Source organism: Artemia sp. Qi Xiang Cuo, chromosome 13 (assembly GCF_049724085.1).
Source record: "Artemia sp. Qi Xiang Cuo chromosome 13, ASM4972408v1, whole genome shotgun sequence".
Taxonomy (NCBI): Eukaryota; Metazoa; Arthropoda; class Branchiopoda; order Anostraca; family Artemiidae; genus Artemia; species Artemia sp. Qi Xiang Cuo.
In genome coordinates, this window is record NC_142806.1 from 64,980,799 (window position 1) to 64,998,016 (window position 17,218).

General features: G+C 36.5%; 1 protein-coding gene across 2 annotated transcripts in view; it reads left to right on the forward strand.

Moving 5' to 3' along the window:
* The window catches only part of Pi3K68D (phosphatidylinositol-4-phosphate 3-kinase catalytic subunit Pi3K68D), a 236,708-nt gene that overhangs the window by 183,029 nt on the left and 36,461 nt on the right, over positions 1 to 17,218 (forward strand). For both annotated transcript variants that reach the window (XM_089099478.1, XM_089099477.1), the window contains exon 18: positions 5,792 to 6,027. In XM_089099478.1, the coding sequence (XP_088955604.1) occupies positions 5,792 to 6,027 (236 nt within the window). The remainder of the gene's footprint in view (positions 1 to 5,791; positions 6,028 to 17,218) is intronic.

Here is a 17,218-nt window from a genome sequence, read left to right on the forward strand (position 1 = left end):
AATGCTGGCCCTCACCGAGCGTCGAAAAATACGAACCACATATTACAGATTTGCAAAATTTTTACTGGGACTTCTACTAAGATTTTCTAACACGGAGATCTCATCCATATATGGAATCCTTGATCCATCAACCACGGTGATTGATCTAGAACGGAGAGCCTCAAAACGATCCCTCAGTAAACTCTACGACTCACCGCTGACTCAACTGTTTCTGTGAATGAAATACCTGTATTTAATTTTTAGTGTTGAACATGTTTTTCTTCTTTTTTGTTTCATTTTGTACTCCGCTTTTTTTTTCTCCATTTCTGCATTGTAAGCGGGCATAAATAAATAAATATATATATATATATATATATATATATATATATATATATATATATATATATATATATATATATATATATATATATATATATATATATATATATATATATATATATATATATATATATATATATATATATATATATATATATATATATATATTATAAAGATATCAAACAGTTCGTGGTAACGAACTGTAAGTAAGGAGTGACCCGGCTCAATAGTAAACGGAACTCTAAAAAAACAGAATTTTGATTCCAATAGATACATCAAAAGAATCAAATTTTTATTCTTAATTTAAAAAATATAAGTTTCATCAACTTAGTTTTACTCATAAAAAGTTACGAGCCAGAGAAAATTTGCCTCATTTTCGAAAAAGGGGGGAAACACCCCCTAAAAGTCATAGAACCTTAATGAAAATGATTCAGCTTATCAGATTCAGCTTATCAGAGAATCCTACTGTAGAGGTTTCAAGCTCGTATCTGCAAAAATGTGGAAAATTGTATTTTTTTGGAAAGATCACGGATGTTTTTTTTTTTTTTTTTAAGGGGTTATCGTATTTACCCAGCGGTCCACAATGTCGCGGGAGGGCTCATTTGAAAAGAAATTAAAAGTTCTACTGCCCTTTTTAAGTGACCAAAAAAATGGATGGCATCTGGGCCCCCTCCCACGCTCATTTTTTCCCCAAAGTTACCCGATCGAAATTCTGAGATAGCCATTTTGTTCAGAATGGTCTAAAATCTAATAAATATGTCTTTGAGGATGACTTAATGCCCCACAGTTCCCGGAGGAAGGTCAGAAAGTTATGAACTTTGCCCAATGTTTACATTTAGTATTGGTTATTGGGAAGTATACAGAAATTTTCAGAGGGATTTTTTTCTGGTAGTGGACGGGGGTAGGGGGTTACGTGGAAGGATCTTTTCATGGAGGAAGGGACATTGCTATGAAGGGAGGCCGGATTTCCTAGCACAATTTAAAAAGAAAAACGATCAAAAATTAAATAAAAAACAAGTTTTGGCACTTATTTAGAATCTGATAAAAACGCGAGAAAGACTGCATAGAAATCTCAAAGATGCTATATGAAAAACAGGTTTTCGCTCCCTAGTGAGGTATTGTTCACTCCGTGACAGAGATTTAAACTCTAGTTTTTTGGGGTTGAAGGGGCAAAAAAAGGTACCTAGGTTAGGTTACGTATTGAATATATGCTATGCTTTACCCCCTCCCCCCTAATGTGCAAATATACAGCCCAAATTTGTTCATAAACTATTATATTTTCATCCTATTTTGTTTTATTTCATTAGCATTAACGAAACTTCACTTCTCGCATGTTTAACGGATTCTAAATAAGTACCCAAGCTTTTCTACTGAAAGTAAGGAGCAACATCAAAACTTAAAACGAAAAGAAATTATTACGTATATGATTGGGTTCGCCCCCTAGTCCAACCTCGCTCTTTGCGGTAAAGTTTTTTTTAGTAATTTCATAGGAGCTATTTATTTGAATTAACGGCCTTTGCAATTAAGGGGTCAGTATTAAAGAATTGAAGCAAAATTTGAACTTTAGCGTAAAGAGTGAGGTATTGACTAGGGGGTGAAGCCCCTAATATACGTAATAAAACTATACGAATATAGAAGTTCGTTACGTAAGCTAATTCTTAAGTTACGTTTATTTATTACTAATAAAAACGTCGTAAACAAAATTATAAGTTCTAGTGCCCTTTTTAAGTAACAAAAAAATTGGAGGTAAATTAGGCCCCCTCTTCTGCCCCTTTTTTCTCAAAATCAGTCAGATCAAAATTTCGAGAAAGTCATTTAGCCAAAAAAAGTAAAATTAATATGCAAATTTCGTTTTAATTATTCATGTACGGTGAGCCAAAATCAAAACCTGCATTTGTTCAAAAACGTTCAGAAATTAAATAAAAAAACAAGTTTTTTTAACTGAAAGTAAGGAGCGACTTTAAAACATAAAGCGGACAGAAATTATTCCGTATATGAAAGGGGCTTTCCCTCCTCAACTCCTCGCTCTTTACGCTAAAGTTTGACTCTTTCTCACAACTCTATTGGAGCAGACAGCCCCTTTAATATACGTAATAATTTCTGTTCGTTTTAATGTCGCTCCTTTCTTTTAGTTAAAAAAAACTCCTTATTTTATTTAACATATATATATATATATATATATATATATATATATATATATATATATATATATATATATATATATATATATAGCTACGTAGCTACATTAGCCTACCTTAAATTCTACTTACTTAAATGTCTCTGATTACAAGCTCCTTCTCATGCATAGACATTTTCTGAACTGACAAAATTCATCATGCATCAAGATTATCAAGAATCCAGACTCTATACATCGCAAGTGTCCAACTCCAATAAAAGTCGCAAGAATGCGACATGATTCTATTAGCAACCAAAACACGTAAAATGAATAAAAACGGTTATAAGAAAAACAGAAACGGCAAAAACGATAAGAAAAAAAACAGAACAGAAACAAAAAGGGTAATAAAAAAACGGCTAGCTGTTTTTTCCGTTTTCTAAAACAGTGGAGAAAACGGTGGAAGAAAAACAGAAACGGAATCGGAAACGTTACCGACCCCTACTTTGTTTGTTTATTCAGTATTCTCGTTTGACCTTAAAAACCCCATTTTTGATCGTATCCTTTTCCTGTGACATGTATAGAAAATCTTTTATTAACGCTTCTGCTGAGTGGGTAGAGTACAAATAGGTAGTTGGAAATGATACATTGTCTCTCTGTATTTTTATCTTCGAATTCCACTTAGTGTTATAGGCAATAAACTTGTGTTGCTAAATTGTTTTGTCTAAGCGTTTAGAGGGTACGATATGATAGTATTTTATGTAATATTGATCCTGTTATGTTTCCATCTTTAAATCTATTTGATGAAAATAAAAATTGGCGATCAAACAAAATTAACATTAACCAAAATGAAGCCCGTTTACTCAACTACGAGCTGTAATTTCTTGCTCTTTTTTCTATTTACCAGCAGACCTGCGAACTGCCTTGTAGATTATTGCTGTTTTTTGTATAGAAATATAAAAATTTTGATAACATCTTGGATCGTTTTAGGAATCGTTGCCTAAGATTTAGAGCACCAACCACAAATTTTTCTCTCAAATGTGGCATGTAATATTTCTTTACAACATTATAATTAAATCCTAATATAGAATATTAAATTACTTTCCAGTATTTTTTTTGGCGACGAAGACCACACTGCCTTTCCATCACAAACAACAAAAGTACGAAGAACAAAAGGGAAATCTTTTTGTAAGACATCAAATTATCTCCACTGTCTTACAAAAAGATTTCCCTTTTGTTCTTCGTACTTTTGTTGTTAGTATTTTTTTTCAACTAGGATGAATTTGTCATAGTGCAAGGTTGCCGATAAAGATTAGATTATAAACTGGTTTTGAAAAAAACTCTTAGCAACCTAATGATGAAAGACTTTCAATGGATATAAATATAGCTTTTGACGAAAGATAAAGTTCAGTAATGCTCGGAGTTTCAGACTTCTGGTTATGCACTTTTTGACGCTGATTCCTTTTCGAGCTATTTAGGTACAAATACAATGTTATTAAGGATACTAAAATGCTGAGTAGGTGGGTGATCATCAACCAAAACCTTAAATGAGACTACTATTAACAAAAAAATAAAATAATTAAAGAGCCAGGAGGAATGAGCCCAAAAACAGAGAAAAAAATTACTTATTTAGAAAATATTAGCTTTTATAAAATTTTGTGAACATTGTGAATAGAACGTTACCACGTTAACGTTACTCTCGTACCTTGTCTTTCTGTAATGGAAGGGTGAAATTCGAGAGTCATATTTTTTGGGGGTTTTATGCTTTTAGGGACATACAATATACATGAGGGTGTGCCTGCTCACAGGGGATTGGGGTGAAACAGAATCGAAATTTTTAGATAGTAGTTGTGGGTATCTGAAGTTTTAGCACAATAGTTTCAATTTCCAAGATTGTTTAACTACAATGATAAAGGTATTTAAATTTATCGTATAATGTCCCCATTTCTCTTTTTCTTTCTAATTATGGTAGTGCTCTTAAGCAGAAAGGAGATAGGACTGAGGTTATTAGCCATGTGGTTTGTTGAGCTTTTTGGATGAAAACCACCTTCAAGTAGTGTTTCATCTATAGAAGAGTATAGACCTTTGCAGTGTTTTGGAAGCAATCCCTTTGATCGTCTCGATGGTTGTCATTATCATGATTATTAACTCCAAAAGTAATGAGGTTACCTCGGTTCAAAATGGTGCTATTTTTTTTTAACGTTAAACAACTCTCGGATATTGGATGGAGAAAAATCGCAAAAATGTTCTTGCAGCCACTGAAGTGTGGCAATTAGTATGAGGTATTTAAACATTATAGGAATAGACTAAACCAAGCTCTAGGAGCCAAAAAAATAATTTTCAAAAAGGGTAACCTATATTAACTAGGCCATCTATGCCTGATTGATTATATAATTCCTACTTCCTTGTTTATTTCTCTGGAAATGTCGCTCCATGCCTTGAACATTAAATGTTTCTTTGAATGGCTCTATGGACAACTTCTCATGGACTTCTCTATGGACTCGTATATTAATGGACAACTCCTGATAAATATGATCAGTTTTTCAGTTATTTCCAAGGTCTGATTAAAAAAATATTTTAATTGAAAATAACGAATGGGTTTGTAACGGCTCAGTAGATACGTCTTGACGCAGTCTTTGAATCGCTATGAGGTATCAACTTGCAGCTAAATAACGGACAAAATTTAACGGATCGATCAAAAATCTTAACGTTAAAAACGTTATGATCAAACGTACGATCAACGCCGATCAATCAGTCGTTGAACCGCTATGACGTATCAACTTGCAGCTAAATAACGAACAAAATTTAACGGATCGATCAAATGTTAACGATCAAAACGTTAAATACGCAGCAGTGTGAACCAAGGGTTACGCTTTTCGCTCAGAGCCACAAAAATACAATATTCTGTTCGCATGGACTAAAACATAGCTGTCTTCAAATTAGATTAACAAATCGGTAGAAAGGCAGATCCTGATACATATGTAAAATATACTAACTTTCCTTGAAACTTACTTTCTTCCTTAAAAATTTCCAAAATATTGTTGTTTACAACCTCGTCTGTTAATTTGTTCGAATTCTCTGCTGTTCGCCTTGCAATTCCACACTTGCCAATTTTCTCCCGAAACTCCGGCTAATAAGTTTCGACGAATAAATTCCGGCAAGATGCACGGTCGCCCGTGTATCTTGAAAGTTTCTAAAGTGCAGTTTGGTTTAGGTTATTTTTCTGCTGAATAATTTAGATAGCATTTATAAAAGTTATTTTGAAGGTTTTGTTTTGTTCATACTAAACAAGTAGGATGCATCAGATTTACTAAGAATTTAACCTTTTTGTTTTGTATTTTTTTTAAATCCATTTCACAGATGGCATCATCAGGCATAAGAGGGGTTACAATAGAAGCAGTTAATTACTTAAATGGAGTGTTGATGCCTGACGTATCTGAAGGAGAAGCTAGCTCTATTTTTGCGAAGATGATCCAAGATGCCCTCAAGTCTTGGTTTACACCTGTCAATTTTTTCATCCACAGCCTTGGACAGCTTCGCTTTTCAGATAGCGGCGAAGAAGGGGCTCTTCTGAGTTTTATACCAAAAAATTACTCGTGAGTTTCTTATGCTTAAAACGCTGGTGATTGTGGCTGTCCTATTTCATAACGCATGCTTTGTTTAATTAATTAATTCGTATTTTATTTAATTGGTAAGTATCCATAACACCTAGCCAATTGCGTGAGTTTTTACAACAAGTAATTGAAGCCGATGCTTTTGCAATTTGTGTCACATTGTTTGTGATAATTATATAAGTGTATGCCCTATTTTATCTCGGTGCTGGGGGATCAAGATGAATCTTTTAAGAATTTTCTTTTGAGGAGATTAAGGGGATTATAGTTTTGTGACAGGGGGACGGATGTCAACAAATTTCTCTAGCCCTTATTAAATGCTATGAGCCGGTCATTGGCTAGCCATAAATCATTCCAGCGAAATCTTTGTAGACTAGGAAGGCCGAGTTGGTAAATACCGAGTGTAAGATAGGTTTTGTAAGATTGGCCATAGCAAGTTGATAAGAGCCCAAAAAAAACTTATGATGGATTCTATATTTGACTGCTGTCATATCAAGTCATTAAATGTTGACATTTACCCGTCCTTATGGGTTATTAAATAAAAAAAAACAAGTCATTTCAAGTGAAACTAAGGAGTAACATTAAAACTTAAAACGAAGAGAAATTATTACTTTTTGGAAGGGGGTTGACACCTCCTCAGTACCCCACTTTTCACGCTAAAGTTTTGTAATACTTTTATAAAAAGTTTCTTATTGCTCTAATTAAAAGGCCCTTGAGTTTCAAGAGTCGTTCTTAAAGAATTGGGACGAAAGCTTTAGCGTAAAGAGTGAGGTATTGAGGAGGGGGTAACCTTCCTCCAAAACCTAATAATTTATGTTCGTTATCCGTTTTCATGTTACTTCTTACTGTCACTTCGACATGTTTTTTATTTTGATTTATAATTTTTTTTAAATGTCGGAAATCCGGCTCCCTCTCTATGGAAAATTCCCTCTCACCACGGAAAATCCATCCATCTAGAATTGTTCCCACTCAAAACACCCCCCTCCAGCCAGGAAAATTCTTCGTGGACAATTCCATTCCCGCTGATAATTGCCCCTTAAAAGTTTCTAGCGGAGGATTCCCGCCTGAAAAATTCCTCTTAGAACAATTTCATTTGAAAAAGACTTAAATTTCTGATCGTTTTTTAAACCATGCCGGAAATCCCCCCTCCATAGAATTTTTTCCGGGACTCCCCTCCCCCCATGTTGGAGGTCATGTTATGCCCGAAGGTATAGTTATTGGACCTTCCAATTATGATGAACAAAATGGAAATCTCAAAATTTTGATTGGACGACTTTGGCGGAAAAGGGGCGTAAGAAGGGGAGGAGGCTAGTTGCCCTACAAATTTTGGTCATTTAAAAAGGGCATAGATCTTTTGATCTCCGTTTGAATGAGCCCTCTCCTGATATTCCAGGACCATTGGTTCGATACTATCATCCCTGGGAAGAAAAAGCAAAACAAAAAAACACGCATCCGTGATATTTCTTCTGGCAAAATGGCAAAATCCCATATTTTTGCAGATAGGAGCTTGTAACCTCTTCAGTATGGTTCTCTGATATACTGAATCTAACGGTGCGATTTTTGTTAAGGCTCCTTGACTTTTCGGGGGTGCTTCCATCCTTTTTCCAAAATCAGATACATTTTCTCAGGCTAGTAACTTTTGATGAGGAACACTAAACTTAATGAATCTTATATATTTGGAATCAGCATAATATGCCAATTCTTCCGATGTATTTATTGATATAAAAATTCTATTTTTTAGAGTTTCGGTTATTATAGAGCCGAGTCACTCCTTACTTACAGTTCGTTACCACAAACTGTTTTTAAGTCCAAAATGAATAATAAATTTCTAGGTGCACCTATCCTACACATTTCTTTGTTTGCGCAAGGCTATAGAATATCTGCTGAGCAAATCAATTTATTGCTTTTTTTTCTTTTTCTTTTTTTTTTTCTTTTTTTTACCAAAGTTTTCTTCTGCTACTAAGTAATCTCGTAAAAGTGAAACTAGGATCTACTGACGAACCCTAATATTCATCTTTCCAGCTTTTCCTTATCCTTTATTGTCCCCAAGTGTCAAAATTACATCTTGAACAACGACCTACCAAGAATTAACTGATTAGATTAATTACAAAAAAAAAAAAAAAAGTAACCGACAATACACTTAGCATTTGAACCATCTTGTAAACAGAACAACCAGGACATTTTTTTTTTCTTAGAATGAGGAAGAACTAGATGTGGGTATTCTAGGAGGGACGCTTTTCACTATTGCCTCAGCTGTTAACGCCCATGGGGACAAAGCCTTAAAAGGGCCAGTTTTGTCATGAAGACGCCTCATTAAAGCTGACCCTGACCATCAAAACTCTTCGTCAGTACAGCTGTTTACTAAATGGTGTCGTGTACTCCCTTGTCTTTGTAAAATATTTGTCTTCGAGATCAGTACGTAAAAATCATTTAAAGACTTTAATCCCCCTGCCCAAGAAGATACCCGATCATTATTATCTTACTCCAGAAATCAGTCACAGGGCCTCACCTAAAAGGAGAAAATATTGAAAACAATATGATTTTTAACCACAGTTTTCCCAGAAACTCAAAAATGATTCTAAGCATTAATATAATAAAAATAATTGCAAAAACTAATTGCCGTAGTGTCACTGGTGGGGAAAGGCATGTGCCCCCTTACATCTGTCCCCCCCCCCCCTATATTTCGAAAATACCTATTTTGTGAGCATTCTCATTTTAAAAATGTTTTTTTTTAGCATTTTCATTGAGAAAAATGTGAGAAAATATCAAACTTGTGACTACCCCTAGCTTTTGAGAAACGTATTTCCCCCCTCCTCCTCCCGCAATTTTCGCAGATTGACGCCACTGGGCACGTGGAAAACAATGGTAACTGTGCTTGTGCTTTTTTTCTAATGATTTGTGTAATTACAAATGTAATTGTATTTGTAAGCCTGTAATTAGCGACGAAGACCACACTGCCTTTCCATTACAAACACAGGGAATTGTTTTCGTAAGACAGTGGAAATTTTTGAATGAATATTTCGGCCCTATGTTCAAGGGCCGTCCTCAGCAAAACATAAATATATAAAAGAAAAAAGACTTACAACAACATACGACCAACAAAAACTAAAATGAAAATTTTTTAAGACGATCCCAGCATCCTTACTTTAGCGAAGTTCAACCAGGACTGATAAATAAATCTTGATTGGATATGTTTGGGGAAATGGTGGGTGTGGAAGGGGTGTTAGTTGCCTTCCAATCACTATCGACTATTAAAAAGGGCAGAAGCCATTCCAATTCCGAATCAATCGAGTCATTTGTTAAATTTCTTCGCCAATACTTTCGATAAAAAACCTTATATATCCCCAGGGCATAACTTACAGCCCTTACCCCGAGGCCTGCGGGGGAGTGTCCTCATTAAAAACATTCGGTCGCTCCGAAAAGCCACACCCCGGGAAACACCATCCTTAAAAAAATTTGGAGGGGTTGTTGTTTGGAAACTGATTGGCGAGAGAGGGGGGCGAGTTGGCTCACAACCTATTTTAGATACTACATACAGACATACACATTTAAATTTGCAACTATTTGAGCATCTTTTCAAGTTTCTACGATAGAGATTTCAATAAAAAATTATTATTGGAATATAATCTACGGGGGTCATCACTTATTGGTGAAAAAATGGCGCAAAAGGTTGCTATGCCATTTACTCGAGGGGGAGAACCCCTTGCCGGCCCAAATGTTAGTGGGATTCCCGCGCTTACTCCAACGGTTCCGTGTCTATCGGGTACGCGTCTGTGCCTGATTTATAATATACCCTGCCTTAGGGTACTATAGCGTGATCAAATGGTCCCAGGGGCCACTTTACGGCCAAGGGTTACCGGTAATAATTCTAACTTGCTCCTTGGACTCGACCTAGGCTAAAAAGTCAAAGATTGTACAGTATAAAAAATCTTACTGTAATCGTTCAAGCCTCAAAAAGGAACTAAAACAAAAAGGAACTGGTTTGACCAGTCCACTCAGCTAGACGAGTGCCAGCGACGGGGTTATGGGGAGGTGATGAATTTTTCCAGCCAATCCGAGGGCTTACTAAATTACTGGTCAAACATCCCCAACTGCGCACTTTAATACCTCGTGGTCTATGTAACCAACTACGCAATTAGGAGGACAGTAAATGGCGCCACCAAAATTAAAGGAAAATTAATAATTATTGCTCGGGGAAGGAAACTAATTAAGGAATCAAAAGACAAGAATCTGGGAAGGACATTTTTCTGAACAAACTGGGACCAAGGGTTCCAACACCTCCCTCCTAAGATAAATGGCCACTACTCTGGTGGATTGGCTGGAAATTCAGACATGAAATAAATAACATTAAACTCAAAATCACCAAACTTGTATCTTCTCTTCTTTCTTCCACCCATGCCTGTACTTCCACCGCTTGGCTCAGGATTCGTCGTCATCCCGACGTCTCTACCGTAGAACCACCATGGTCTAGATCGTATAGCATCTGCATTAGGTTTTGAAAGTTGAAGTCTCCCAGATTTGTAGAAATTCATTGTGCGCAGCACAATCAAAAACAAAAAAAATTCGCTCTCACGAATTTACATTTGAGAGGAGCAAAGAATCAGTTCCTGGTACTTTCGATGATGCCAGCCCTCATGAAAAATTTTGGCTGCACTAGCCTCTTAATTTCCATCTGTGGATACAACCCCACATCTCAATCAAAAAGTAAATTGCCCCTTGGCATAATTTCAAATAATCTAAGGCCGAAAATGCAAAGGCCTGTGAAAACGATAAGGGTACTGGGAATGAAGTAAGATTTTGAGCGAACCATGAATCGCCTTTTTTCTGGGCTACCTCCCCTGGGATAATCAAATGAAGAACATGTGTTGATGCTAATTGAAGATGAAACTTCGATACTGAATATGGTTTTCCGGAAGTAATTGTCAGTTCCCATGAAGAATAACAGCTATGAATAGGGTTATTAGACAAAGGTTTGGGTGAAGTATGAAGTGACTGGTATCCCCAAAGGAGTCCAGAACAGAGAGGCGAAATCTCGGTAAAGGGATCACAACTTTTCCGCAAGTTGTGCATTAAGGAGAAGGGCTATCTTTCGCGACTTCCCGAAGGGGATCTTCCCCCCGGGACTCCCCCCCTCATAAGGGATCGACATGTCTTTTGAGTTGATAATACCAATCTCAGATTCCTTTCCAAGGTTTTCCAATCCGCCTCGACATTCAATATCTCCCAACTTTCCCCCAACCCGTTGTAGGTCATTCATCTCTATTTTGTAACCATCTTGTTTTATTCCCCATGGATCTTTGACCTCATTTTCCCCCTATTATTTGTATTATCTAGCCACAGCCCATCCAACATTTTCCTTTTTTTTCTATTTACATATGTTTTATCACAATCGGGACATGCCGTCCGCATTCCCGTTATCTGTCCCCGGTCTTGATTTTATTTCGAAATTATATTCTTGTATGCACACGGCCAATCGTTCTAATCGTCGGTTATCTAGCATCATTTTATTCAACCATCTCAATTGGTTATGATCTGTCACTATTGTAAACTTTCGTCCATATACATAATAGTCAAGTTTTTTGACTGCGTATATTATCGCAAGACATTCTTTTTCTATCGTGCTATAATTTAACTCTGCTTTTGACAATTTTTTGGATATAAATGTGATTGGATGTTCCCCATCTTCAAAATTTTGAGATAAAACTGCCCCTAATCCATAATCTGAACTGTCAGTTTGTAGCACAAATGGTTAGGAAAAATCTGGATTTCTCAGTATCCTTTCGCTGCAAAGTGTATTTTTCAGTGTATCAAATGCATCTTGTTCCAATTCTTACCATTTAACGGGGTCTACGGCCCCCTTCCTTCTTAACTCCGTCAAAAGTATAGCAATCGTTACAAAATTCGGTATGAATCTTTGGTAATATCCTGCCAATCCCAAAAATGACTAAACTTTTTTCTTTATGGTCGGAACTTCTGCGTTTCTAATTTTTTTTTCCCTTAATGGGGCTATTATACCGTTTCTTTTTTTTTGTCCTAGGTATTCTTTCTGTGACTGCACTAATTTAAATTTTTCTTCATTCAAAGTTAGTCTTGCTCTCCTCAGCCTGGTTAATACTTGTTCCATATAGATTAGATGTTCATTGAACGAGTTCGAAAATACTATAATGTCATCCAAGTAGGCTCTTGTATATGGTAAGGAATTTAAAATGTAATCTAGTAGCCTTTGGAATGTTCCTGGTGCCCCTTTTAGTCCAAATGTCATGTACCTAAACTGGTACAAACCAAAAGGAGTAATAAAGGCACTTTTGGCTGAATCATCTGGGTCCATTTTTACTTTCCAATACCCCCTTCTCGAGTCCAAAATTGATATAAATTATGCGGAACCTACTGACTCTAGAATTTCGTCCATTCTTGGTATCGGATACTCGTCTGATTCGGAAATATTATTTAGTTTTCTATAGTCTACGCAAAATCTAATGGAGCCATCCTTCTTCGGGACTAATACGACTGGTGCTGCATATTCTAAATTTGATGATTGTATAACCCCTAAATCGAGCATTCGGTCTATTTCTTTTTTCATCTCTTTCCTTTTAGCTTCTGGTATTCGGTACGAGTATTGTTTTATTGGTTTCTTGTCCTCTAATAGTATTTTATGTACTACATTTTCTGTTTTTCCGATTTGGTCTGTTAATACGTCTGCAAATTCCGTGAATAACTTGTTTAATTGGGATTTCTGAGCTTGTCTCAGTTGTGTTTCTGCCGAAACTCTTTCAATGGCATTTATATGTGTTTCCGCTGGGTCTATTGTACCTAAAGAGGCACTTTCTTCGTTCTTTTCGGAGGTCGAAATCATGAGACAGCGCTTCTGCGGATCCTTGTGGTTTCCTTTTTCAGTCTGTCTGTTAAATTTCCTTATTAAATTTACATGGTAAGCTTTTTCCTTTATTCTTGCTCTGTCTATTTCTATCCTATAATTTACATCATTCATTTTCTTTTTCAACTTGGATGTTCCTTCCCATGTTATTTACAATTTATTATTTCCGTCCGATAGCAATATGTGGACTTCATCCCCTTCTGCGAATTCACACATTCGGTCGGATTTATCGTACCATATTTTCGTTTTTTTCTGCATATTCCCCCTGTGCTTGCTTGGCAATATCTTGGTATTCATGCAGTTTTTCTCGTAGTGATAGCCTTTGGGTTATCACTGTTTCTTCATTTTTCTCCTCATTCTCCCTTGATTTCTTTAAAATGTCTAACACCCCCCTCGGGTTTGTCATAGTAGTTCAAATGGCGAGAACCCTGTAGCTTGGTGTGGAGTTTCTCTGTATGCAAAAAGGACATAAGGAAGCATTTTGTCCCATTGGTTTACATCGTCTCTTACAAAACGTCTCAACATACTAATTAGGTTTCCGTTAAATCTTTCTGTCACTCCATTTGTCTGAGGATGTAATGGAGTATTTAATACTTGTTTAATACCGAAAATTTCGTGTAATTTTCGGATGTATGTCGATATAAAATTGTTTCCATTATCTGTTAAAATTTCCTTCGGGATTCCGTGAGGCGAGACATATTTCACTAATTTTTCTGCGATTTTTCGTGATACAACTTTTCGTATTGGGATATATTCTGGGTATCTCGGAGCCAAATCACTAACGACTTAAATGAACACGTCTCCTGTACTAGACACGAGGATTGGGCCCACAATGTTTATTGAAATTCTCTCAAACGATTTGCCAAAAATGAGCTTTTTTTTCATTGGAACTTGTTCATTTGGTTTTTGTATGCAATTAATTGGCAATCCTTGTATCTTTTACAAAAGTTGAAATTACCCTTCTTAGTCCTTTCCACCAAATAAGCTGCCAGATTCTATCTCTTGCTATTTGGGATTCTAAGTGTACCCCGGTTACGCTTGAGTGAACCAACTTTCTTACCACATTTCTCAATTCACGCGGCACCAAAAGTCGTAATTTTCTAGGGTTCTCCCCAGTCTCCAGTATTTTGTAAAGTAGATTTTCATTACTGGAAAACTGTTAAGATTGTGGATTCTTTTGATTCGTTAGTGCTACTTTTATTTTTCTGCAATCTCTATCATTTATTTGCAATTCTGTGAATTTTTCGGAGGTTATCCCGAGTGTTTCGGTTAGTTCCTCTTTGTCTTTTTCTGGTTCTTTTTCTACGGTCAATAATTCCTCTTGTTTCTGGTTATATTGCTTTTTGTCCGCCCTTTTTTGGCTTTTAGATTTTCTCAGTTTTGCATTCTTTATGAACATCTCGTCGTTAAACTGAAATGGGTTTTGTATATTTTGATCATCATTTTCATTAGTTGACGGCACTGCCTCCCTTTTATTTTTTTCTTGGTTTCGTGTCACCGCATTTACTTTTTTAATCATGGAGGTTGCTTTTAGGGCAAGAAAATTTTCGATATTGCCAAAATCTCCCCCTAATAAAACGTCTACTGCAAGAGTAGGTACAACCCCTACTTTTAATTCCTTTTTAACCGTATTTCCCTCTTTATTGGCTATTTCTATTATGACCTGAGCTGTCGGACATTTATGTTCTGCTCCATAGTAGCATAGCGAAGCCACTTTATTTTTTGTAATTTACGTCGGTTTTCTTTACCAAGTCTACCCGTACATAGGTTTGGTCGCTGCAGGAATCGACAGTTATTTTTACCGATTTACCATTTAGTTCGCCACATACTTTGCGTGATTCTGCAAATGCGCAAGTTTTCATATTCTCCGGGCTTTTAACCCATGCGGTTCTCTTATACGTTTGAGATTTTTTCCCATTCTCTCGGGATCGATCGTTTCTCGGATTGTCATGTCTTCCGTTTGCCCCATCGTTCTTGTTCTGTAATTATTGTCGTAATTTTTTTTCGCGCTGCGGTAATCTGAGGAATAATGTCCTCGTTTATTACAGTCATAACAGGTAACATCACACTGTTCCTGTTTTTGGCCGTATTTTCTACCGTCTTTATTTGGGCAATTGGTGCTATAGTGGCTGCCGGAGTGACAATGGTAGCACGTTGCTTCCGTTTGTGTTTGCCATATCTGGTTAGCATTATTTTTATTCTCTGATTAAGGGTATTCTTTCCTACTACTACCTCCTAGCCATGTTTTTCCTGGGAATGTCTCCCTTCTATTTTTAGTGTGCCTGTGTGCTATTTCGGACATTTCTTCAATTGTTTGTGGGTTTTTCTCTTTTAAGTACATTCTCATATTTGGATGGGTATTTTCTAAGAATTGTCCCATTGCTGTTTTATTCACTCTACCCGTTATCTATCTTATCTTTTATTACTTCCGGGTCTTCTAACATTATATAATTTTCTAACTCTAGCCATTTTAAACACATATCTTTCAATTTGTATCCGTATTCTTTATAAGTTTCGTTGTCTCCTTTTCTTTCGCTTCTAAACCTTCTTTAAATGTGCTCGGGGGAGAGTTGAAACTTTTCAAAAATGGCTTGTTTTAGTCTTTCAAATTCGTTTGAGTAGGCCTACTTCTTTGGTAATGCTTTATATGGAAATTGTGCTTTGTATTTAAGTAGGGGACGTATTATCGTCATTCAATTTTATATCAGCAACCAGCTAAATTTTCCTATTTTTTAAAAATTTTATGTGTCTACATGTACATCTCCATTTTCTTTCATTATTTGAAGGGTTACTGCCTGCATTACCTCTATTGTAGACGATCTCTGAGGTTCTTGGGAATTTCTCCCTGCAATCATTTGCATTAGTTATCTTCTATCCTCCCTATCTGCCTCTTCTTTTCGTTCTCTATTTATTCTAATATTCTCTTCTCTCTGCTCTCTAGCTATCCTCTCTTTCTCTCTTTCTTTTCTATCTTCCTCCTCTTTTCGTTCTCATGCTAATCTGTCATTCTCCATAAAATATAATAGTTGTTGTGTCATATCTATTCGTGTACTTTTTCGCGACCTCCTGCTGGAAATTGAGCTTCTACTACTCCTGCTACTTGGCCTACTATGATTCTCACTGTCTTTACATTCTCTTAATTCGTTTTCTGAGGCTACTCGTTGTATAATATTTTCTCTTCCCCGCAACTCCCCTACTTTTTGTACCTCCTCTGAAGGGTGAGTTTGTTTTGTTTTGCCCGTACTTTCATGTAATGATTTTTCCTCATGTATTATCGCCACTGTTTCTTTTATTTGGGTTTGTCTATCTAAGAATAATTCTTTCTGAATTTCCCTTAGATTTTTTTCTTCTTCCCTAGTTCGTACAGGAGATCGGTCTATTACTGGTTTTGTTTTGAAGATTTCCTCTTCACACGTCCCAGAAATGTGTATTTCACCTGTTGAGTGAGATGTGGTTCTATCTGATGGTGTTTTTCCTAGGGTATTTCCAGCGGAAGTCGCATACAATTGTGTGTCTGAATCCGATTTTAGTTTTACCGCGGTAGATCTTGTCTGAATTCTCCGTTTGTCCGCCATTATTTCAAGGTTTACTTAACGTCTTCCGTCCAAATGAAAATCCTTTTATCAATGCAACTTCCGGTCTCTCGGAAAAAATTGCTGCGTCTCAATTAGCCTTATTTTTGCACACTAATTAGTTGCGCGATATATTGATTCGTAAATTTTATTACCTATCTATCCAACTAGGCACAGCCCAGGTAAAAAATTTTCTTTGCGATCTCTTTTTCTATATATGTAACCACAATAGGCTACTCTTGTAGGCTAAATTACTTGTCTCTTCGAAAACGTGGAATTCTTTTACTATCAGGTTTACTGATAGGACCTTTAATTGCTGCCACCACTTATTGGAGTGTAATCTACGGGTTTCACCACTTATTGGCGCAAAAAGGTTGATATGCCACTTACTCGAGGGGGAGAACCCCTTGCCGGCCCAAATGTTAGTGGGATTCCCGCGCTTACTCCAGCGGTTCCGTTTCTGTTGGACACGCGTCTGTGCCTGATTTATAATATACCCTGCCTTAGGGTACTATAGGGTGATTAAATGGTCCCAGGGGCCAATTTATGGCCAAAGGGTTACCGGTAATATTTCTAACTATCTTCTTGGACTCGACCTAGGTTAAAAAGTAAAAGATTGCACAGTATAAAAAATTTTACTGTAATCATTCACGCTACAAAAAGAAACTGAAACTAAAAGGAACAATTTTCCCCAGCCCGCTCAGCCAGCCGCGTGCCTTCGAAGGGGTGA